This window comes from Suricata suricatta, chromosome 2 (genome assembly GCF_006229205.1).
Source record: "Suricata suricatta isolate VVHF042 chromosome 2, meerkat_22Aug2017_6uvM2_HiC, whole genome shotgun sequence".
Classification (NCBI taxonomy): Eukaryota; Metazoa; Chordata; class Mammalia; order Carnivora; family Herpestidae; genus Suricata; species Suricata suricatta.
The window spans coordinates 11040293-11064547 of NC_043701.1; the positions used below are offsets into that span (position 1 = coordinate 11040293).

At 44.8% G+C, this 24255-nt stretch overlaps 1 protein-coding gene across 5 annotated transcripts in view; it reads left to right on the forward strand.

Moving 5' to 3' along the window:
• The window catches only part of TCAF1 (TRPM8 channel associated factor 1), a 50508-nt gene extending 26728 nt beyond the window's left edge, over nt 1-23780 (forward strand). For 3 of the 5 annotated variants that reach the window (XM_029922122.1, XM_029922128.1, XM_029922111.1), the window contains exons 3-9: nt 14454-15448; nt 15708-15805; nt 17024-17237; nt 17493-17732; nt 18943-19280; nt 20671-20921; nt 21009-23435. In XM_029922122.1, coding sequence (XP_029777982.1) covers nt 14454-15448; nt 15708-15805; nt 17024-17237; nt 17493-17732; nt 18943-19280; nt 20671-20921; nt 21009-21138 — 2266 coding nt within the window. In that variant the 3' untranslated portion in view covers nt 21139-23435. The other 2 variants (XM_029922145.1, XM_029922137.1) reach the window with 2 other exon arrangements.
• Nucleotides 23781-24255: the final 475 nt, after the last annotated feature.

Sequence of the window (24255 nt, forward strand, 5' to 3'; positions counted from 1 at the left end):
GCTAGGTCAGTTATCAACTCCCAGCTGTCTCCACTCATCACCCCCCTACCCCTTTCCTCCCTCCTCCAGTTTGTTTTGAGCAAGTCCCTGACATTGCATCATTCTGTCCATAAAATAGTGTATCTCTAAGAGATAAGGACTGATCTTTAAATCTAACCATGGTACTGTTATCTCATATTTTAAATAGCATTAGTTTTTTGACGCAGCAAAATACCAGTAACAATATTGTTTTTTGAGAACATTCTGTAAATATTTTCTGTTACGTACGTATGACTAAACTTATCCCTTGGATCAACTGGTTATTCATATTCTACATAAATTACTTAATTTTTATGTACTTGATCTTAAAGAGCTCTCTGAGACAACTGTTCTGCACTCCCACTAAGATTTTAGAATTGAATTTGGCTTTCATTTTCCATATTATAAAGCTGTATTTTGGCATCCTATAAACTCATGAATTTTTTTTCATGGTGTGTACATTTTGTCAGAATAACACATCCTTCTTCCTAGCAACTGGTATTTTTCACCTTGAATTTTATTTTGTCCAGTATGTGGTTACTATTCTGAGTTTTTTTGTTTTGATTTGCTTCTTGGTTGATCCTGTTACTCTTTATATTTTTCTAAAAGGTTTGTCTCTTAGTGTAAATCTGATGTTTAACCTAATCAGAGTGGCTCTGCTTTTTACAAGGTAAATAATTCATTTATATAATCAAAAAATTTGATGTTCTAGTTGCTATAATCTTACTCGATATTTTGTTATACTTTCTTGTTGCTTTTTTTGAAATTTTCCTTTACAGCCTTTTGATCCATTGGTTGAGGTTTTTTTTTTTTCCTCTTCTCACTGTTTGGAAATTACACATGATTTTTCTATTCTTCTAGTTATCCTTAATTTTTTTTTAATGTTTATTTATTTTTGAAGGAGAGAGAGACAGAGTGTGAGCAGGGGAGGGGCAGAGAAAGACTAAGACACAGAATTTGAAATGGGCTCCAGGCTCTGAGCTGTCAGCCCAGAGCCTGCCGTGGGTCTCAGACTCATGAATCATGAGATCGTGAGCTGAGCCAAAGTCGGATGCTCAACCGGCTAAGCCACCCAGGCGCCTCATCCTTAATTTTTTCTTTATTTAAAAATTTTCACACTTATGGGAACATTGCAAAAATGATGTAATGATAACCATACCCTTCACCTAGATACATCAGTGGCTAGACTTCGTCACATATACTGTGTAAACACACAGAAGCAGATTATTTTGCCTAACCATTCGCGAGAAACCTATAGACAAAGTAACACATCGCATCTAAATACTTCAGTAAAGATCTTCTAAAGACAAGGGCATTTTCCAGTATAACCATTATACAATGATCTAAAAAAAAGTGCCGTTGATACACTATTATTTAATGTCCATGTTCAAATGTCTGCAATTACCCCCAACAACATCTTTTTTAGATTTTTTTTAAATACAGGATCCAACCAAAACATTTGCTAGCTTTTCTTATCTTTTAGGACATTGGTGTTGTTGAAGCATCTAGCCCAGCTGTTTTGTGCAGTGCCCCTTGGTTTGGATTTGTCTAATTATTTTCTTATGGTTATACTCCGTCCAAACATTTTTTGGCAAGAATACTATATTGGTGACATTGGGCTCATTACGAGGTATCAAATCGGGAGGCATGTGACATCAATTTTATTTTTACTGGTGACGATAGGATTGGCCATTTAGTTAAATTAGAATTTGCCAAATTCTCCTAGTGTACTAGTGTCTTTCCCCCTTTTTAATGAGTTTAACCCACGGTGTGACACATTGAGAGTATTAATGTCCTATTCACCAGCAACCTTAACCCTGTGGTTTTGGCACTAGTTGATGACCGGGGCCCAGGTCAATATTTACAAAAGTGATTACTTCTACTGCCCACGGGTGGTTCCTGCCCCTTTCTTAAGGATTCATGTCAAATGTCACCTCTGCCAGAAGACCTCTGCCACCCTCTCCCATTCTGATATGAATGCCTCTCTTCGGAGCACCTGCAGCAACCTGACCTTCTGGCTGAGTGCAGGTTTACTTGTAGGTTTCTATCAGAGTTAGTTGGGATCCTCTGTCAAGAAGAGCTTTCCTTCCCCACCCCCACAATATTTGTTGTTGATTTTGTGGTGGTTTTAAATTTTTGCTTGAGTATCACTCTGTACTCATGGACCCTTTATTTTTAAGCTCATTTTGAGAGGGAGGGAGAGAGAGAGAGAAAGAGAGAGAGAGAGCAAGAGCAAGCAGGGGAGGGGCAGAGAGAGAGAGAGAGAGAGAGAGAGAGAAAATCCCTGGTAGGCTCCGCACTGTCAGTGCAGAGATCATGACCATGAGATCATGACCTGAGCTGAAACCAAGAGTCAGATGCTTAACTGACTGAGCCACCTAGACACCCCACACATGGACCCTTTAAAAAAATCAAATATGAATCATTTATTGTCTGTTTTTGAAGGTCACACTGACTCAAATTTGGCAGGGGAAAAGCTCTAGTGAGCTGACTCCTACATCATTTGATGTGCCCCGTCAGGTTTCTCATATTTCCTCAGTGTGTGGTACAAGACGGTGCAGGTTTATGTGCCCTTTTTCTAGTCCAAAACTGGATTCAGCCATTTCTTCAAGAACTCCTCATTCCTGTTAGTGGTGAATGGTATTTAGAAGCCATGATCATCACAGTATCATTGCTATTGGACTGTCCTCTTCTGGGCTCCTCAGAAGACAGCCAGGTTGATCTCCTAATCCTAAGTTCATCCTGATACCGCTAGTTTTTCTCCAGAACCACAGCTTTGTAGCCTCCATCTCCCGTAATGAGAACAGTGGTTTCTACAACTTCAGCATTTACTCGTTTGCTCAGTCCTACAGCGCACACAAAACAATTTCACTACTACTGTTCCTATACTATAACCAAAAGCATAAATAGTAAGTTCTAAAGATTTCTTTGTATTTATTTTTGTCCTCAGGGTATACTTCACTGAGCATAGAATGTCCAAGTATTATATTCAGAAGGTACCTGGATTGTTTGTTTTTTTCATTTGGTCCTACTGATATTTAATGTGGGTTTTTGCCCATGTTTGTTTATTTATTTACTTTATTTTAAAAATATTTTTTTATTTTTAAGAAAGAGAGAGAGAGACAGCAGGGGAGAGGCACAAAGAGAGGGAAACACAGAATCCGAAGCAGGCTCCAGGCTCTGTACTGTCAGCACAGAGCCCAATGCGAGGCTCGAACCCTCAAGTCTGAGATCATGGCCTGAGCAAGGTCAGACGCCTAACCAACTGAGCCACCCAGGTGCCCCTTAATTTTATTTTTTGAATATGTAAAATACTGACATGGTTATAACAGCAAAGTACACTTCTTTTATTTTTAAGTTTACTTATTTATTTGAGAGAGAGAGAGAGAGAGAGGGAGAGCGCATGCACGAGTGGAGTAGGGGTGGAGAGACAGGACCTTAAGCAGGCTCCGTGCCAGGTGTGGAGCCCAATCAATGCAGCGCTCGATCTCATGGCTGGGAGATCATGACCTGTACCGAAAATAAGAGTCAGACTCTTAACAGTCACCAGGTGCCCCCATACATAGTATGTTCTGACCACAGTGCTGTTACACTAGAAATCAATAAGATAAAAATATGTGAAATCTCTAAATATTTGTAAGTTAAAAATACATAAATACCCTACAAGTCAAAAAGAAACTGCCAAGGAAATTAGGAAATGTTTTGAACTGCATAACAATGAAAACACGCCAAAATTTGTGTAATGTAGTTAAAGGAGTACAGATATACCTTTAAATGCTTTCATTAGAAAAAAGGAAAAGCTTGATTTCAATGGCCTCAATTTCCACATCAAAAGCTTAAAAAAAAATTAAAACCTTACCCAAAATATGTGGAAGGAAAAAGAAGATAATAAAGATGAGAACAGAAGTCAATGAAACAGGAAATAGAAAAACAATAGGGAAAATCAGTAAAAACAGAAACTGGTTAATTGGGAAAAAAAATCAAGCGATAAATCTCTAGATATATTGATGACAAAACAAGAGAGAGAACACAAAGGATGAACTCCAGGAATGGAATTCAGATGATTAATACAGAGCCTACGGACATTGAAAGGGTAGAAGGTAGTATTACAACTGTATGCCAATTAATATGATAGCTTAAATGAAATGGACAAATTTCCAGAGAGAGACAAACTATTAAGAAGCAGAAAATATATGTTAAAAGAGTTTAGCTGTAATTTAAGACTTCCCAATAGTAAATGCAATCCTGGATCGGATCCTAGAGGATATCAGTGGGAAAGTTGGTGAAATCTGTGTAACGTCTGAAGTTAACAGCATTTTACCGATTTCAACTTCTTAGCGTTAGCAAACATACCATGACTGTGTAACTTGTTAACATTGGGAAAAGTGGGTGAAGGATATATAGGAACTCAGTACTATATTAGCTACTTCAGTGGTTTTTTAATTTTAAAATGAAAATATTATTTAAAATCAATGACAGTCCAAAAAATAAAAAATTAAAAAAATAAAGAAAACTTCAGACCCAGACAGCTTCACTGATGAATTTTATCCAACATTCAAAGAACAAAAGATACTAACCCTACATAAACTCTTCAAGAAAGTAGAAGAGGAGGAAACTTTTTGCAACTTAGTTTATTACATCAGTATTTCTCTGGTATCAAAACCAGAGAAAGACATCACAGGAAACTACAGAACAATATCCCTCATGCAGATGCAAAACTTCTTACTAAAATATTGTAAAAAGAATAAAAGTAATATATAAAAAGGATACTACATCATGACTGAGTATGGCTTATCCTGGGAACGTAGGGCTGGTTTAATATTCCAACATGGAAGTGATTCGCCATAGTAACAGAATGAATGAGAAAACCGTAAAATTCAGTAAATGCGTGCGCATACATGCACAAAAGCATCTGACAAAATTCAGTACCAAGTCATGACTATATTTTAGCAAGCTAGAAATAAAAAGGAACTTCTTCAATCTTTGAAAAAGCTATTGTTAAGAACATGCATAATAGTGAAATACCCTAAAATTGAGAACAGGGCAAGGAAGGATGTCTGCTCTCACTGCTTTCACTCAATATTGTACTAAAGGTCATAGCCGGTGCAGTAAGGCCAGTAAAAGAAGGCACAGAGATGAAAAATTAAGAAGTAAACCTATGTTTATTAGTAGAACACATGAGATCTATGTAAAAAAAACCTTTAAAACAACAAAAAAGCACTATAATAATTGAATTTAGCAAGGGTGCAGGATACAAGGTCAACATATAAAAATCAATTATGGTCTTATATATTAGCAGCCAACAATTGGCAGTTGAAGTTAAAAATAATACAATATCAGTTAAAATAGGGCCTTGAATCCTGAAATACTAATGAATAAAAGCTAACAGCATGTTATAAGACCTATATCCTGAAACTATAAAATATCACTGAAATTAAGTAAAACCTAAAGAAATGGAGAGATACACCAGACTGATGATGAATCAGAACACTCAGTAATTTTACCATGTCAGTTTTCCCCCAAATGACATATAGATTCAGTGCAATCACAACCAAAGTTCAAATGGACTCTAAAATTAATGCAAATGAAAGGACCTAATGTAACCTAAGTTCAGGGCTTTACTAGAAAGCTAAAGTAATCAAGATACTGTGGTTCTGGCACAAGGACAGCCATACAGATCAACAAAACAAGACTACGCATGGTTCAGAAATAGACTCACAGATCCGGGCTCTGTCTTTTCAACATGTGGTCCTGGAGGAAATGGACACACTTATGGGGAAAAGGTGAATCCTGACACTTACTCTGCTGCATACAAAATAAATAACTAAAAAGATCTGGACCTAAATGCAGAGACTAAAATTCAAAACTGTCTTTCTTTCCTTTCTTTTTCTCTTCTCTTCTCTTCTCTTCTTTCTTTCTTTCTTTCTTTCTTTCTTTCTTTCTTTCTTTCTTTCTTTCTTTCTTTTTCTTTCTTTTTTTGTCAAAAACTTCTAAATGAATGCACAGGAGAGATTACCTGTGCCCTTGGGATAGGCAAAGATGGACTAGATAGGACACAAAAAGTACATGAGCCATAAGAGGAAATGATCGATAAATTGAGCTTCATCAAAAAAATTTTTAATAACTTCTGCAGTTCAGTAGATAATATTAAGAAAACAAAAAGGAAGGAAGGAAGAAAGAAAAGGAAGAAGAGGAAGGAAGAAAGGAAGGGAGAAGGAAAGAAAGAAAGAAAGAAAGAAAGAAAGAAAGAAAAAGAAAGAAAGAAAGAAAGAAAAGAAAGAAAGAAAAAGGAAGAAAGAAAGAAAGAAAGAAAGAAAGAAAGAAAGAAAGAAAGAAAGAAAGAAAGAAAGGAGAAAACAAAAAGGCAGGCTACAGACGAGAAAATTTATTTGCAGCATTTGTATCTGACAACGGACGTGGCATTCAAGATACATAGAGAACTCTTACATCTCAATAAGAAGACAAACAATCCAATAAAAAAATAAAAGGACAAAGCATTTTAACATACTTCACGGAAGATGAGCTATGAAAGGCCAGTAAGCCCATGAAAAGATTCTCAATATGATTAGTGATCAGAGAAATGCAAATTAAAGTCCCAATTAGCTGCCATACACCCCACTAGAACCGCTCCTGAGAAGACTAACACGAAGTGTGGGCAAGAACATGGAGCAACCGGCACTCCCATACAGTACTGTTGGGAATGTACAACGACAGGACTACTTTGGAAAACAGTTTGGCAATTTCTTATCAGTTTAAATCTACTCTTCACCACTCAGCCATCTCATTCCTAAGTATTTATCCAGAAGAAGGGAGGACACATCCACACAAAAGTTTTGCCCGCCAGGTCCATGGCAGCAAGCCCCAAACTGGGAGCTACCCAAATGTTTATCAACAGATGAACCAATAAACAAAATGTGACATATCCACCCAGGGGCAAACTACTCAGCAGGGAATAGATCACTAATAGGCTTAATAATATAGATGGGCCTCAGAAATGTATTCTATGTGGAAGAAGCCAAATGCCAGAGTATCTAACTTGTGATTCCATCTATATGAAACTGTAGAAAAGGCAGATCTAATCTACACTGAAAGGCAGCCCGTCAGTGGTTGCCTGGGGACTGAATTGACTGAAATAGGGCAAAAGATAGTTTTCTGTGATGATGGAAATGTTATGTATTTTTGTTGTGATTATACGAGGGTATAAATGTAACAAAATCTCATCAAGGTGTACACTTTAGATGGGTGGATTTTTTCACATGTGTGTGAAGTTGATATTTTTCAAAGTTGGCATATTCAACACAATATCAAAGGAGAACAAAGTGGGACTCACTGAACTCAAGACTCACTATACAGCCACAGTACTCAAAAGACAAACAAGTGTGGTATCTGTGAAAGGACAGACCAGATGAATGGAAAGAGAGCCCTGAAACAGACCCACATGGATCTGGTCATCTGATCTTGACAGGAGCAGAGACCATACAATGGAGCAAAGGAAGTCTTCAGAAATGATGCCAGAACTGCGCATCCACAAGCAAAAACATGAATCTAGGCACAGACCTTATAGCTCATAAAATAACTCACAATAGATCACAGACCTAAACGTAAAATACAGAACTATAAAACCCCTAGTAGATAACACAGGAAATAATCCTAGATGACCTTAACTATGGCTATGACTTTTTAGCTATAATACCAAGGAAACATGAAAGTGATCATGGGTAGGCTGGCTTCATTAAAATTGAAAACTTCTCGCAAAAGACATTGTGAAGAGAAGGAGAAGGCAGGCCACCGGCTGGGGAAAAAATATCTGCAAGAGACACATCATATAAAGTATTGTTATCCAAAATATATAAAGACCTCTTAAAATAACAATAAGAAAACAATAAAATAAAATGGTCTAAAGACCTTAACAGACACCTCATAATAAGGCATACAGATGTTAAGATAAACCTATAAAAAGATACTTCACATCGCGTGTCATCAGGGAAATGCAAAGTAAAACAATGAGCTGTCACTACGCTGAAAATCTAGAACACTGACACCACCAAATGCTGAGGAGGGATGTGGAGCTCATGGCAATGCAAAAGGGTACGGCCACTTGGAAGACAGTTTCACAGTTTCTTACAAACTAAACCGTTCCTACCATACAATCCAGCAATCACATGCCTTGCTATTTACCCAAAGGAGTTATGTCCACACAAAAACCTGCACACGGGTATTCGCAGCAGCTGTGTGCATAATCGCCAAAGCATGAAGGCAACCAAGATGTTCTTCAGGGGCCGAATGAGTAAATAAACTGAGGTGCGTTCAGACAGTGGAGTATTATTCAGTGCTAAAAAAAAATGAGCTAAAAAGCCATGAGCAGACATGGAGGCACCTTCAATGCATGATTGATGTATGATTGTGACTGGATGACATCTCGAAAAGGCAAAACTATGGAGACAGTACAAAGATCCGTGGTTGCCAGGGGTGAAGGAGAGGATGAATAGGCAGAACACAGAGTATTTTTAGGGCAGTGAAAATACTCTGTGTGGTACCATAATTATGGATACATGTCGTTATACCTTTGTCCAAACCCACGGGATGTACAACAGGACTGAACCCTAGGGGCGCCTGGGTGGCTGTTGGTTAAGCGTCAGACTTCAGCTCAGGTTATGATCTCAGGGTTCTTGGTTCTGGCCCTGCATTGGGCTCTGTGCTGACGGTTTAGAACCTGGAGCCTGCTTCGCCTCCCGCCCCCACCCTTACCCACTCATGCTCAGTCTCTTTCTCTCTCAAAAATAAATTTTTTAAAAATGGATCCCTAATGTGAAGGATAATGTGCTAATGATGATGGTGATGATAATGTGCTAATGTAGGTTTGAATGTGTAACAGATGTACTCTCCTGATAGGGGAGGCTATCTGTGTGGGGCAGAAAGTACATGGGAAATCTGTACCTTCCCTCAATTTTGCTGTGAGCCTAAAATTGCTCTAGGGGCCCCTGGCTGGCTCACTCAGTATAGCTTGAGACTCTTGATCTTAGGGTCATGAGTTCAAGCCCTATATTGGGCATGGAGCCTACATTAAAAAAAAAGTACTTTTTAAAAAAGTAAAGCCTGGGGCACCTTGATGGTTCAGTCAGTTGAATGTCAGGCTTCAGCTCAGGTCATGATCTCATGGTTTATGGGTTCGAGCCCCGCATCAGACTCTGCTGACAGCTAGCTCAGAGCCTGGAGCCTGCTTCAGATTCTGTGTCTCCCTCTCTCTCTGACCCTCCCCTGCTCACGCTGTATCTCTCTCTCTCTTAAAATAAATACAACATTAAAAAATTTTTTAAATAAAATAAAATAAAGCCTAATTTTTAAATTGATGTTTAAAGCCAGGAGGGAAAAAACCTCTCATTCTCTTTCCCTCTGCAATCTGTTCCCACCCTCTAGGATAAAGGATTTCATTAGTTTCTTGATTGTTCCTTCCATGTTTCTTTTTGCAACGTGTGTGTGTGTGTGTGTGTGTGTGTGTGTGTGTATACATATTGTGTCCAGTATTTTATAAATTAAAAGAAGCATACTCTTTTACACCCTGCTTTTTTCAATTACTATATCTTGGTGATTATTCTTTGACAATATTTAGAAACCTCCCTTATTTTTTTTCCATAGTGGTGTTCTGTTCGTCTCTGTGAGTGTTCCGTAGTTTATGCTACCAATCTCTCCTGTACAGGCATTCGTGTTGCCTTCATTTTTCTGCTGTCCTAAAGTTGTAATGGATAACTTTGTTAAGTGTTTTTATTTTATTGGAATTGTGGCTTTTGGCTAATTTTCTAGAGATAAGCTTGCTAGGTCAAAGGATAAATGTAGGTACACTTTTGTTAGATATTGCCAAATTCATCTCCAAGTTGGGTTGTACCACTAAGCATTCTCACCAGCAGTGGAAAGAGAATGCTCGCTTCCCTACACAATTCTGACACAACAGTTAAGAGGCTTCTGAAGTTTTCTTAGCCTGGTAACTGGGACATGGTATCCCAAGATAGTTTTAATTTGGATTCTTTTTCTTTTCTTTTTTTTTAAGTTTATTTTGAGAGAGAGAGCACCATGAGCAGGGGATGAGATGGAAACAGAGAGAGAGAATCCCAAGCAGGCTCTGCCCTGTCAGTACAGAGCCCGAAGAGAGGCTCGAACCCATGAATCACGAGATCATGACTTGAGCCAAAACTCAGAGTCAGACACTTAACTGACAGAGCCACCCAGGTGCCCCTGCATTCTTTTCTCTATAAGTAAATCAGTGTGTGTTAAGAGTCATTTGTTTTTTTATGGTTGCAAACAGTCTTTTCACCTGTTTTGCCCATTTTCGGATGTGGTTTTGGTATGCTTATTTTAAGAGTTCTTTACAGATTAGGAATATTCATCTTTTATCTATGATGAAAGTGTGTTTGTTTTTTTAATGTCCTTAGTATTTTTGCCATTCAAAAATGGATATGTAGCGAATTTTGTCAGTCTTTTCTCCTAGCACATCTGATTTGGGGTCATAGGAAGCCTTCCCTCACACCTAGATTCTGAGATTTCACCCTTGGTTTCTTCTGGTACTTGGGTGGCTTCCTTTTTAAAATTTACCTCCCTGATGCATTTGGAATCTTGTCTTGTGTGTCGTGGGACAGAGGGATCCATTTTATCTTTTCCCAAATGCCTATCCAGTCGCCCCAGCATTTATGAAAGCGTCTGTCTTTCCAGTAATACAAGGTGCTACCTTTCCTATACACGCATAGCCATGTTTACTGTGTTGACTTTATTGTTTTAGTAAGCTTTATATTTTTAAATCTGAGTTGAGAATGAACTAGTTTTTATAACCTACATCTCCAAATTAAGAATGTCGTTTGTCTCTTTCTCACACTTTCCATGCTCACCGTCTGCCTCTGATGTTTTGTTGTAATCATCAGGTACGTTGGTTCCAATTTGGTTTTGCCTCAGTTTAGTTTCTCTGCACATCATGGTTCTGCTAACGTGGGATTCTTTCTTGCAAGCGCAGCAAGCGTCAGAAGACGTTTCTCAGCACGTTCTCTGCAGTAGTTGTAAATTACACTGGTATCCGTGCCCACCACCGCTTCATGACGCCAATTTGTTTCTCTGTTGTACGTGTTTTTCTTTTCCTAGACCTACAGGGTAACCTTAGGTACATTTTGGGGAAATTTTTCACAGATGGTACATTTTCTAAACCCTTGATGTGGTATCAGCATTTCCGGAGAGTTTTGGTGGCTCTGTGGGTCCTACAGACTGTCTTCACTGCCTCCAAATACTTTGTTTCTAGGGAACGTGTTTCATTTCTCTGTAGGTGGTTTGTTCTCTTTTGCTTGGTTTTCTTTCTGGTGGCCTTCAAGGCTTTTTCTTCATGTTTGAAGTTCACTAGCTTATCAGGAATCAGCCAGATCCTGCACCTCATCTCATCTACCCAGCTTGCATTCGGGGAGTCCTGTCTTTCTGAGAACTGAAATCTGATTTTCAGTATGAGGGGATTGCATGTAATTGTGGGTTTCTTGCTACTTTTTTCTCCTTCTTTGCTTTCTTAACTCCTGCTTGTTAGATGTCCTTTGTCCTTCATTCTCTTAACTTTTTTCTGCTAATGTTCAGCTTTGTGCCTTTCAGCATTGCTGTCTGGAACGATCACTTGACTCAGTTTCCCTGTTGACTTATTCATAGTGTTCATCCCCATCAAGATTCACTTTCTGCCCATGTATTAAAATCGAGATAATCTGTTTGGCAATTATATTTTTATTCTGATGAGGAATTTATGATACAGCCTGCTCCTTTTTGTGTGTGAGAGAGAGAGATTATGTCATCTCAAAACTCTCCAATAATATACAATATTTATTTAGTACTTCCTTCTTCATTTATCACTATTACTGGAGTGTTGGTTTTCTCTGGTTAGTTTCATGCTTCTCTTTCATGGGGTTACTTTTCATCAAATATTCAGTGATTCTTGTTTATTTAAGGGTTAAATGGCATTGAAATTCTAGATTGGTCATTATTGGTTACTGAAGTGTATTTTCTCAGGACAAAGGATAATCCCCACTCTTTCTGGTTTTTTTTTAACGTTTATATTTGAGAGAGAGAGACTGAGAGAGAGCAGGAGTGGGGCAGGGGCACAGAGAGTAGGAGACACAGAATCTGAAGCAGGCACCAGGCTCTGAGCTGTCAGCACAGAGCCTCATGTGGGGCTCAGACTCACAAACTATGAGATCATGGCCTGAGCTGAAGTCGGACACTTAACTGACTGAGCCACTCAGGTGCCCCTCTGTTTTCTTGACCTATTTCTTTCACATAGATGCAGTTTCACATTCTTCTGTTTTCAAGGGTTTCTGATCAGTCTGATTCCATTTGATTTCCACTTTCTATAAATTTCACACTGGTCCAGTTTACTGATTGTGCCCTTCTTCAAATCCAGGGCTATCATGAATTTATTCTAATTTTAAAACTTTTGTTTCATTTCAGAAGAGAATGGGAAAGAAAAGTAAAAATCCAGTTGGGATATCTTCAATTTATGAAACAAAGATTTCTCTCCCCCTGCATGGAAGTCATGGCTATTAGACATAACGGACTCTCTGAGGGTGCCCCCAGCTTAGCATGAGCAGGACCTCCCCAGAGTCATTGAGGTTCTAGGGACATTCTAGGGAATGAGTTTGCACATTCAGTATCACCCACCTTGTCATAACAGGCTACTGTGTAAACCGTGATGCCAGTGTCCTAATCTACACACAGGGATGCCTGGGTGGCTCGGTCAGTTAAATCTCTGACTCTTGGTTTCAGCTCAGATCATGATCTCACAGTTTCTTGGGTTCGAGCCCCGCGTTGGGCTCTGTGCTGCTGGTGGAGCCTGTTTGGGATTCTCTGTCTCCCTCGCTCCCCGCCCCTCCCCCACTCATCCTGTCTTTGTCTTTCTCAAAATAAATAAATAAACTTTAAAAAAGTAAGACAGTAAATAAAATGCAGTAACCTACCTCTTCACTGATTTCATTTGTAAAACAACTTCATGAAATTTAGAAATAGAACTCCTTCTTGTAACAGTTTAAACACATTTTTCATTTAATTTTATATGAACATATAAAGTAATAAAAAAAATTTTAAGTTAATATTTTTAATTTTAGAATCACCAAATTAAAGACAGACAGTCCAACATATTGCTTGAGAAACAGACATGTCACAAAACTAGAACATTCTGCTTGGCCAGGCCTGTTTGGGCAGGTGACCATCAGAATCAGAAACAAGATTATAATCACAAGGTGGCTGGGTAAACATGGAATCAGAGCGAGAAGGGCTAACTGAATTTCAGAAGTTAGTACCTGAAGGAGCTGGCGAGTCCCTAGGGCGATACCTTGTCTCCAGGAAGGGTTCATGCCTACTGCGAGCGCCGCGGTCTCCCCATCGATAACCGGCTCTACCGGCCACGGGGAGCACAGACCTGCCATCCGCTTGCCCCGTTCCTGCCGGAAACAGCCTCCTTCTGCAGCTGCCACACCTTTACCTAAGAAAAGTGGCACAGCCAGTTCTGGGGTCTCGAGCTTATGGAGGTCACCCCACCTCCTCCCCCCTCATGATCCCACTAGGTACCCAGGGCTGCATCTCCTGTTTGGGGTTATGGTGTCCGTCACCCGCAGACAGGTGCAGATGGTGTGGATGCCACTCCTGTGAGCCGGCAATGATGGTGGAGTGCAGGGTGTCAGCAGCCGACCCTTCTGGGTTCAGGTTGGCAGGAGGGTCTCTCTAGAGTGGGAGCCATCAGCTCCCCGGCCCCACCTTTGGAGATAATAGTGATGCCACCAACTGAGTTCTCCATTGACTTTATCTGCAGAAAATTGGCTGCCTGGAACTTATAAATCAGGCTTTTTATGAGAATGAAAGCCTGATTTCCCATTCAGTCATTTATATCATGTGCAAAAGTCTGAAATAAACACTTACATCTAGAATATTTAAGATCTAATATTGGGTAAACACAGCAAGCCCTCCTTTGAGATTTCCTTTGGAGAATTTGGGGTTTTTTAATAAATTTGTGTTGTGTTTTTTTAGTGTTTATTTATTTATTTTGAGACAGAGAGAGAATGCACACTTGCAAGTTGGGGGGCAGGAGGGGCAGAGAGAGAGGTCAGAGAGAGAAACCCAAGCAAGCTCTGAGCTATTAGTGTGGAGCCCAACAGGGAGATTTATGATGGGAGCTGAAATCAAGAGTAGGACCCTTAACCAACAGAGCCACCTAGGCGCCCCTGCTTTGGAGAATATGTCTTCTTAGAATGAGCAGACCAGAATTAATGTCCCCGCCTTCCTTCCGCCCAGCCTCCATACGCAGGGAGGTCAGATACGCCCACCCCGTTCTCCAGCTGCGCTGGGAGAGCTAGAAGTGATCAGGTGCTGGGTGCTGTGCCGGGGCTTTCTGTGGCCGCTCCTTGAATGGAGAACACCTGTGTCTTTTGCAGCTGTGAGGATGACCTCTCCGAGGACAGAGACGAGCTCCTGCACGGGATTTCAGAGCTGGACATCAGCAACTCGGATTGCTTCCCATCCCAGCTGCTGGTGCACGGAGCGTTGGCCTTTCCCCTGGGGTTAGACTCCTACCATGGCTGTGTCATAGCGGCTGCCCGCTACGGCCGGGGCCGGGTGGTCGTGACTGGCCACAAGGTGTTATTCAGCGTCAGCAAACTGGGCCCCTTCCTGCTCAATGCTGTGCGCTGGCTGGACGGGGGCCGCAGAGGCAAGATTGTGGTGCAGACAGAACTGAGGACACTGAGCAACCTGCTCGCCGTGGGGGGCATAGACACCAGCGTCGAGCCCCATCTGACCAGCGACGCGAGTGTCTACTGCTTTGAACCCGTGAGCGATGTCGGGGTCAAAGAGCTGCAGGAGTTCGTAGCGGAGGGCGGGGGACTGTTCGTTGGAGCCCAAGCCTGGTGGTGGGCCTTCAAGAACCCCGGAGTGTCCCCTTTGGCTCGCTTCCCAGGAAACCTCCTCCTCAACCCCTTTGGCATCAGCATCACAAGCCAAAGCCTCAATCCGGGGCCCTTCCGTACCCCTAAAGCAGGGATCAGGACCTACCACTTCCGCTCCACTCTGGCCGAGTTCCAGGTCATAATGGGCCGGAAGAGAGGGAATGTGGAAAAGGGCTGGCTGGCAAAGCTCGGGCCGGACGGGGCAGCCTTCCTCCAGATCCCCGCAGAGGAGATCCCTGCCTACATGTCTGTGCACCGGCTCCTGCGGAAACTGCTGAGTCGCTATCGGCTCCCAGTGGCAACCCGGGAGAACCCCGTGATCAACGATTGCTGCAGGGGTGCGATGCTCTCCCTGGCCACTGGTCTGGCCCACTCTGGGAGCGACCTCTCTCTGTTAGTGCCAGAAATCGAAGACATGTACAGCAGCCCCTATCTGCGTCCCTCAGAATCTCCGATCACCGTGGACGTCAACTGCAACAATCCAGGTAAGGAATGGGGGCGGGGAGAGTGAGAACTCAGCATGGGGGCCTGTGGGCAGGGGGCCTGATGGCCTCCGAAGGCCATCTCTACCCGTGGCCGTGCACTTTCCAGGAGATGGGGGTTGGGGTTTTCGGTGACATCGAAGCACTTGAGTCAGGGCGGCATGAAGGGAGGGAGCCGGGATCCCCAAGGGGCTGTGGCTATGCCGGACGGAGAGGGTGTCCCGGACGGGGCATAACGTCTGCCCCTCCTGTGCGCTGGCAGGCACCAGATACTGCTGGATGAGCACCGGGCTCTACATTCCTGGAAGGCAGATCATCGAGGTCTCCCTGCCTGAAGCGGCTGCCTCTGCTGACCTGAAGGTAAGGCGGGGCCCCAGCTCCCATGTGAGGCACGGGTCAGAGTGGTTGCCAGTTAAAATGCTATCGGCCATTGAGGCTTGTACTTCTACCCCATTTTAAGGATGCGACAGCTGAGGGGCAGGTGGATTAAAAATATCGATCCAGTACACCTGGAACTAACGTAACATTGTGTGTCAACTCTACTCGCTCCATCAGTAGATCTGATGCATTGCAGAGCCCAGGACTCGCCTAAGCAGCTGCTGGCTCTCAAGTTTTGTGGTTTTTGCTTATGTCGCGCAGTGGGGAATAAGAAGGGCGCCAGACAGGAGGGCTTGGCTGGCTCAGCAGAGCAAGCGACTCTCAGTCTCAGGGTTATGAGTTCAAGCCCCATGTTGGGCACAGAGCCTCCTTTAAAAAAATTAAAAAAGACTTCCATTAAAATGAATAAAATAATATAATATAATAAGGCATCCTGGCATGCAGCAGTGTTCAGTCCACCTCGTTCCCCGTCCGTGCCCATCTGATCTCCCACTGGAGCCCAAGGTCTTTCTGACCCTTCCCTGTGACACCGAAGACTGTTGGTACTTCCCTGGTCCACCCCGAGCTTTGTCACCATCACACACACACACACTCTGTTTGCAAATTAAGTAGCCATCCCGCTCAGGCCCCTTGAGAGTCGTTGTGACGGGTAGGGTCTGTTCTGAGCTTGTACCTCTCCTGGAACTTTCTAGCATCCCAGGACTCCACCAAGTACAGGGACTGCTCCACTGGCCCAGGATGGGGGCCCTGGAGAACGGGAGGAACCAAGTGCATCCTCCAGGTCATCAGCTCGTCATACCGCCTCTCACTGGCCTCCTCTCTAATCAGCAAAATCCCTTCTGCCCCATTGCCAGTGCCAGAATGGCCACAGTGAAATGGGCAACCCAGCATTCTGTGGTTTCAGAGACACCCCAGGGCCCCTGTGGGAGTCAGCCTTCCTCAGCTAATGTTAGCGTGGGGGTTACCCCCAGCGCCCCTCACTGCGGCGTCCCTGGGGGGACCCCCCTGCAGTTTGGGCCCCGCAGCCCCGAAGAATGATGGAATTGCATGGGTTTGGCACATGTGGTTCATAAATGGTGGGAAGCTGGGCTTGTGTGGGGTCATGGCCCAGTGATCCTGACTGTCCCCACCTCGTGGGGGCCCTCCCTTCCCACCTGCACACTCCCCGAGGTGACTCTGGGCCCAATCTCTCTGCTCCAGATACAGATTGGCTGCCACACGGACGACCTGACCAGAGCCAGCAAGCTGTTCCGAGGCCCGCTCGTGATCAACCGCTGCTGCTTGGACAAGCCCACCAAGTCCATCACCTGCCTCTGGGGCGGCCTCCTCTACATCATCGTGCCTCAGAGCAGCAAACTGGGCTCCGTGCCCATCACTGTGAAGGGCGCTGTGCACGCGCCGTACTACAAGCTGGGTGAGTGGGAGCCGCGGGGAGCACCTGAGGGGACGGGACAGCCGGCCTGGGGCTGTGCGGTGTGGGAGGGGAGACGCTCAGCTTGGTAGAGGGAAGGATAAAGACCACACCACATTCACGGGACGGACGTCCCAGAAGGGCAGAGAGGGCATGTGGTTGTGCATGACCTTGCCGTTCTCCTCCGGGCTCAGGCCATATGTGTTCACGTAGGGGACCTGGGAAAGTGAGTTCAAGCCCCACAGCCTCTCTTCACAGGGGAGACCTCGCAGGAGGAGTGGAAGAGGCGTATCCAGGAGCACCCAGGTCCCTGGGGGGAGCTGGCTACGGACAACATCATCCTGACCGTGCCAACCGCCAATCTCCGCACCCTGGAGAACCCCGAGCCGCTGCTCCGCCTGTGGGACGAGGTGATGCAGGCTGTGGCGCGCCTGGGGGCCGAGCCCTTCCCCCTGCGCCTGCCCCAGAGGATCGTCGCCGACGTGCAGATCTCAGTCGGTGGGTGCCCTGCGCACTGCCCCTCGGGGCCTCTCCTTTTTATTTTTTTCAACAGCCATCTAGTGGGCGGCCAGCAGGGTAAAGATGTTTTTCTAGCAAGTCATAGAAGACGTAAGTCTTGCTATCTAGATGAAAAGGGGGAAAATGGATCTAAACAGATAGACGCAGCCGTATCCCCCAACAAAAAACTGGAAACAGCCTAAACGTCCAACAGTACGGGATGGTTAAGTGGTATGTGGTGTGTACCTTCAACAGTCCTCGAGGGAGAGATTCAAAGTGATATTCTGATGGCATAAAGAAGTATGATAGGATTATGTGGCTCTGTATGTGCAGTACGCTAAGACATGTAACTGCTGACGGGAGCCTGGGCAGCGCTGTCGGTTAGGCGTCAGACTTCAGCTCAAGTCATGATCTCACGGCTTGTGAGTCCAAACCCCACATCAGGCTTTTCACTCAGCGCGGAGCCCACTTGGGACTCTCTCCTCTCTCTCTCTCTCTCTTTCTCTCTCTCTCTCTCTCTCTCTGCCCCACCACCACTCTCTCACTCTATTTCTCTCTCAAAAATAAAAATAAAGTAAAACATAAAAGTATGTAACAGTTGAGGTCAGCATATCAGGAGAGGGCTTCCAACAGCAGGAACCGTTCAGAGCATAGTGTCAGGCTTTCACGGCAGCCCCACCAAGGATGTCACGAACAAACTAAAAGTGGCGGAGGGTCTCGACCTAGGTCACGGTTGTTGGGAGAAGGGAGAAGGAATTTAACAACTTTGAGAAGACACTGAATGAAGAGATCTCTGCCAGGGGGTCAAGGAGCCTTAAAAAATCAGGGGGTATGTGGACATTAAAGAACAATGGACATTTCTCTGGGCCCCAGTTTTCTTGCCTTCTGGGGCAACTCTGTACCTAAATAATGAGGCGGGGAAACCACCGTCAGAGTTCCCAGGCCTGAGGGAAGGGTGTAATGGGACAGGTGCACGTGGACAAAAATACAAAGCTGAACAGTAAAGTGAAGGGTTGTCTGTGACGTGTGTCAGTCCCGTGGCCGCGTGCTCTCAGGTGGGGATGGGGGCGACCATTCCACCATGAGAGGAGGGGGAAGCCCAGGGGGGGTCTCGTGTGGATCGTCCTTCTGAACATCAAGGGTTTCTGGGAGTCCCGGTACAGAGGGGCAGGGAGCGCCCTGACGCCTCTCCTCCCTCCTGCGTCCCCAGGCTGGATGCACGCGGGGTACCCCATCATGTGCCACCTGGAGTCCGTGCAGGAGCTCATCAACGAGAAGCTCATCAGAACCAAGGGGCTGTGGGGCCCCGTCCACGAGCTCGGCCGGAACCAGCAGCGGCAGGAGTGGGAGTTCCCCCCGCACACCACGGAGGCCACCTGCAACCTGTGGTGTGTCTACGTGCACGAGACCGTCCTGGGCATCCCTCGAGGCCGCGCCAACATTGCTCTGTGGCCTCCGGTTCGGGAGAAGAGGGTTCGAATCTACCTGGGCAAGGGTCCCAACGTGAAAAACTGGAACGCGTGGACCGCCCTGGAAACATATCTGCAGGTACTGGGCAGGAGTGGAGGGGGATGGGAACCCCCCACTGGGGCGACTGCCAGTGCAACCTTGTTGGGTGACGTCCTAGTGACCCAGGAGACCTGACCACGCCCAAGTGTGACAGTCCTATTGGATGATGCCTCTTAAGGACCTTTAGTGGACGGGATTGCCTCATCCCCACCCTCACGCCATGACTGAGGAGATTCAGGAGAGTGGAGAGAAAGCACCACGGAAGGCGAAGACTGGGTAGAGGTGAAAAGAGTACTATAAATACAGTTACCATCGCTGGCTTTAAACCCAGATGTACTGGAGACTGAGCCAAGCCATAGACTAGCCTCCAAAACCAAACACCCCCCCACCCCAAGCTATGGGATGGGACCTATTTCCTGAGAGGAGGCAGAGTTTCTCCCTGCCTCAGTTTCTCCCTCTTAGACAGCCCCCGATTCCTCACTGGCCTGGACACGAGGCTGCCTCTGCCTTTGAACTCCTGTTGCACACGCCGGTTCCCTCCCCCTAGTCGCTGGGGCAGCTCCCGGCTCACCGGGCGGCCTCTCACTACCTGGGATTCTGGAACTCAGTCTCCAGCCAGGTTCACTCTGTCCTGGTTCTTCCTCTGTTCGAATCCACTGCCCCCAGAACAACAGTGAGAGTGCCCGGAGACTCTGCTATAACCTTGTCTTTGGGCCGTTTTCACCCCAGGTACAAAAGGTGCTCATGTGTGAATCCCGCTGACTTTCCAGGGAGCTGCTAATGTCCCTCCTAACTGTAAAGCACCATAACCCGGCCTCACACGGGCGGTGTCCAGCGGCCTCAGGACTGCTGCCTTTTCCTAAAACTATGCCTTACTTAGTTCTAGCCACCTAGACTGTGCACAGTCTTCTGTGTCCACAGGACTCACTTTTGTTTTCCTAAAGACCATACTCCTAGACTCGCATATTGACATAGGCCTTTGGCTGATGCAGGTCAATGTCAGGGTGACGGTGGGGGTTCCCCAGCTGTTGGGGTTTAACTGAGCAACTATGGAAGATACAAGGATTATTTTCACATCAGCCTGTTTTAAATCCTTGTGTGATGTAGTGTGGACGCTTTCACGATCTAGTGAGCTACAGGAATAAATGAGACTGGTGGTAAATACTGATAATAATCATTACAGTTATTACCATGGCCGTCATTGATGGAGTGTCTGCTCCGTGCTGAGCACCGCACTAGCTCAGAGCTCTTTCTGAAGATAAGCTAGAGAATGGCCCGTGAGGCCAGCAGCTACGATAGGGGAGAGAGAGTCAGTGAGAGAAGTGAAACTTGTGTTTCAGAGGTTAAATACACTAGTTTATTACAGTGTCTGTCGGGCCTTCTTTCTGTGGATTAAATGTCTCATCTCGCTGCCACTTTCTCTTTCCAGCTACAGGAGGCCTTCGGGTGGGAGCCCTTCATCCGTCTGTTCACTGAGTACAGGAACCAGACCAACCTGCCCACAGACAACGTTGACAAGATGAATCTGTGGGTGAAGATGTTCTCCCACCAAGTGCAGAAGAATCTGGCTCCGTTCTTTGAGGCCTGGGCCTGGCCCATCCAGAAGGAAGTGGCTACCAGCCTGGCCTATCTGCCTGAATGGAAGGAAAATATTATGAAATTATACCTCCTCACACAGATGTAAGGAGTGCCCAGCGAGGTGGCAGGTAGAGAGGTTTGGGGAGGTAGGCAGAGATGGGGATTCAGTCCTCGACCTCTGTCTCTTAGGGTCCTAGCCTTGCCCTGTCAGCTCACTGCCCCTGCATCTGACTGCCTGGTTCCACCCCGAGAAAGTGGGTTAAGAACACAGCAAAAAGGGGAGTCAGAACTTCTCAGGAGCAAGGCCTTCTGTCTGTGAGTCTCATTCCTCTGCTCTCAGCGGGCAGCGTCCCTCCCGGCGCTAGCCTGGCCTGAGTCTCGGTGCTCTGGCACCTGCGCCCAGGCCAGCACTTGGTTCATCCTTAGCGGGTGGGTCTCATCCTGAGCCCTCTCTGGGCTTGTATTTTGTGACCAGCTGTCCCAAAAACCTGCCCCTGGAATCCACTGCGACATAGATTTACCAGGATAACCAGACAGTTCCCTGATACTCAGTGTCTTGGGTAGAGTGTGCACAGCAGTCCGGTGTCGTAGCAGAAAGAGCCCTTAGCTGGGGTTAGCTCTTGGGAATGGCACTCTAGCTCTTCGGCTGGGAGGTGAGGACACCGATCCCTGCCGCACAGGGCTGTCCTGAAGATTCAGACTCGTGGTTCTGAAGAGTCTCTGCGTTCAGTGCTCGCACACCCCAGAGACTGTGTTCTGCTGGTCACAGAGTAGTGAGCTGAGTACTTCCTCTTCTCCCACCATGGCCTGGAGGTTAACCATCCTCCCGCACAGCAGACTCCTTGCATCCAAAGCCTGGCTCTTTCACCTGTTAGTCGTATGACTCTGGGCAAACTCCTTATAAAATGGGATCTATTTCATAGAATATTGTGAGGATTAAATTTTAGTGCCTCTGAAAGGAACTGGGACAGTACCTGGCAGGTGGTAGGTACTGAGGAAAAGTCAGCTTCTGCTGTGACTGTCTAGTTAACTCAGTATCATTTTTGAGCCAGACTGCCCTTTTAGATGGCATTTACAGATGGCAGCGGGACCCGTCCCATGCCATCCTACACTTACACACCAGCCTCTGAAAAGATGGTGGTATGTTGCTTTTAGATCTACAGGATCCACAGGATCTAAATTCACGGTGGGGTTTTAATTAGCTACTTGGAGTTTGGTCCCTTTATTCAGTTCCACCTTTCAGGTAAAGGCCCTTCTGGTGGAAGTCACTTGAAAAACTAGAACAAATCCGTGAGGGTGCTTGTCTTTCAAACAACGGGCACCGGGCTCAGTGATGGTGCCTGTATTTCCACAGTGACACAGATTCCTGTCGCTGCCTAGAGTTCCTTACCAGCTTGGCAGATAAAGTTCACACACAGAGAGAAATCTTTACTTTAGAACCAGATAACTGGATACGACTGACCCAAATGTTATTTAATTACAGTGAAAAGATTTTCTCAAGTTTTCTTCTGATCTTATTCAAAGCCTCCCATTTTCTGTGGAATTTTAACGAGAGTCGAGGCTCTGGGATTAATGCATACATCCAGCCATTTTTCCTTCAGATCACTTCTATTCATTTAGTTGTCTTAATACTCTATTGTATCCACTCGATTAGGAACCGGGTGGATGCAGAGGCAGTAAGATTTGACCCACACAGTGTTTTTCTGTGGATTCCTTCATTATGTCATTTCTCGGTCCTAGAATTATTTTCCCTTATTTCATGAATGTCTTCATCTAGATGCTTTAAACACAGATGTTGGTCATTCATTCAACATTTGAAAAAATCCTCTCAATTACTGGATTTTTGAGAGTGTGCCAGATAACCTTCTTGTTTTTTAAATGTAGAATGTTTAGTTTAATCTTCACAATAATCTGATGAAGTGGAAATTTATCATTCCCATTTCAGGAATAAGTGAACTGAATTTTACGAAGATCAAGCAAATTGCCTAAGGCTGCATTGCTAACAAGTGGGAGACCTGGGATTCGAACCAGGGCACTCTGATTACAGAACGGGTGTTAGTAACGAAAGCACTTTGAATAAGCAGATAAGTGAGTCAATGAAACCAGCCAGCAGACAGAAGGACCTTTATGTCCTTCTTGCCAGCTTTTTGGCTGCTTGTACTCACCCTTCATCCAATTTTACCGGAACAGAAAGTCCCTTTGTTTACCTCAAATGCCAGGTCAAAGGAAGCATCTACCGTAGGCTCCTGAAGTGTTTCCCAAAGACAGTGTAGGTCTTTCAGGTTCCAGTTTATTCAGGCTCCAGGCATTATCTCTAGGGCACCATGAGCGCGTTCTAGTAGCTTACTGGGTTTTAAATGATGGGTTATTTTGGTAAAGTGCCTGACTCCCAGAAGTCCCAGACATTGCATGTTCTCAGCAAGGAAATCAGATGCTTAGTCCTCTAGAATAATGGTTGTGTGCGTCCTGGCCCTTTTTAGTTGATTTTTAGCATTATGGCCCCAGGGAGCTTTTAAAAATATAAAGCTATTCATGTCACTCCCGTGTCTAAAAGCTGCTGCTGGGACTTTGAATTTACGATGATGAACTGAGCATATAAGTTTACTTCCCCTCCCTCCCCAGGCCCCACTGAAACTGAAGTCAAGAAATGCAAAAGAGAATTGACACATCTCAGCAAAGAAAATGGAACAGATGTGATTACAACTGAAGAAGATCTCAACACATTTCTGGAAGAGAGACCGTGGATGAAGCATGATCACGAATGAAAGAGGGAAGGTATCTTTCAGACAGAAGAGCTGATCTGAACAACATAATCCCAAAGAAACCTGAGCACCTGGAAAGTCTATAGCGTTCTACCTTGTACCTGTTGTAAATCTGAACCCCATCCTATTCTACCCCAACCCTTGTGCAGAACATGGGCAGTATGTGATTGGCACCCATTAAAAATCTGTTGTTCTTGTTGTTGTTTGTTCAGAAGATGATTAAACTGCCTGAGGAGAGGTAGAAGTTGGTGGTCCGGAATAAGATTTCTCTTTTTGTGGAAATAAACAACCCCTAGCCTGTCAGCTAATTCTCTGACCATCAAAATCCCTCTGCAAATGCCCGAGTGCCCCTCGTCCCAGAAGAGGCTTACTAAAGCAACAGACCCGGCCATCCCAACTCCCGTAAAAGTTAACACTGTGCTGACTCTTAAATGCAAACAGTCAGCTAGGAATTCCAGTCTCTGGGCATCAGGAAGGGGGTGAGGGGACCAGGGGAGAGGCACGTAAGAAAAATAACCAGTTAGGACTGGGAGACTTGAAAAATACAACAAACTCTAGAGGAATCAAAGTGAACATGGAAAGAATAACTTTAAAAATCCGTATCTTCAGAGATTTGTGGTGTATTTATAAGATGAAAACAGTGCTACAAAGAAAAGAAAAACTGAGACTTAAAA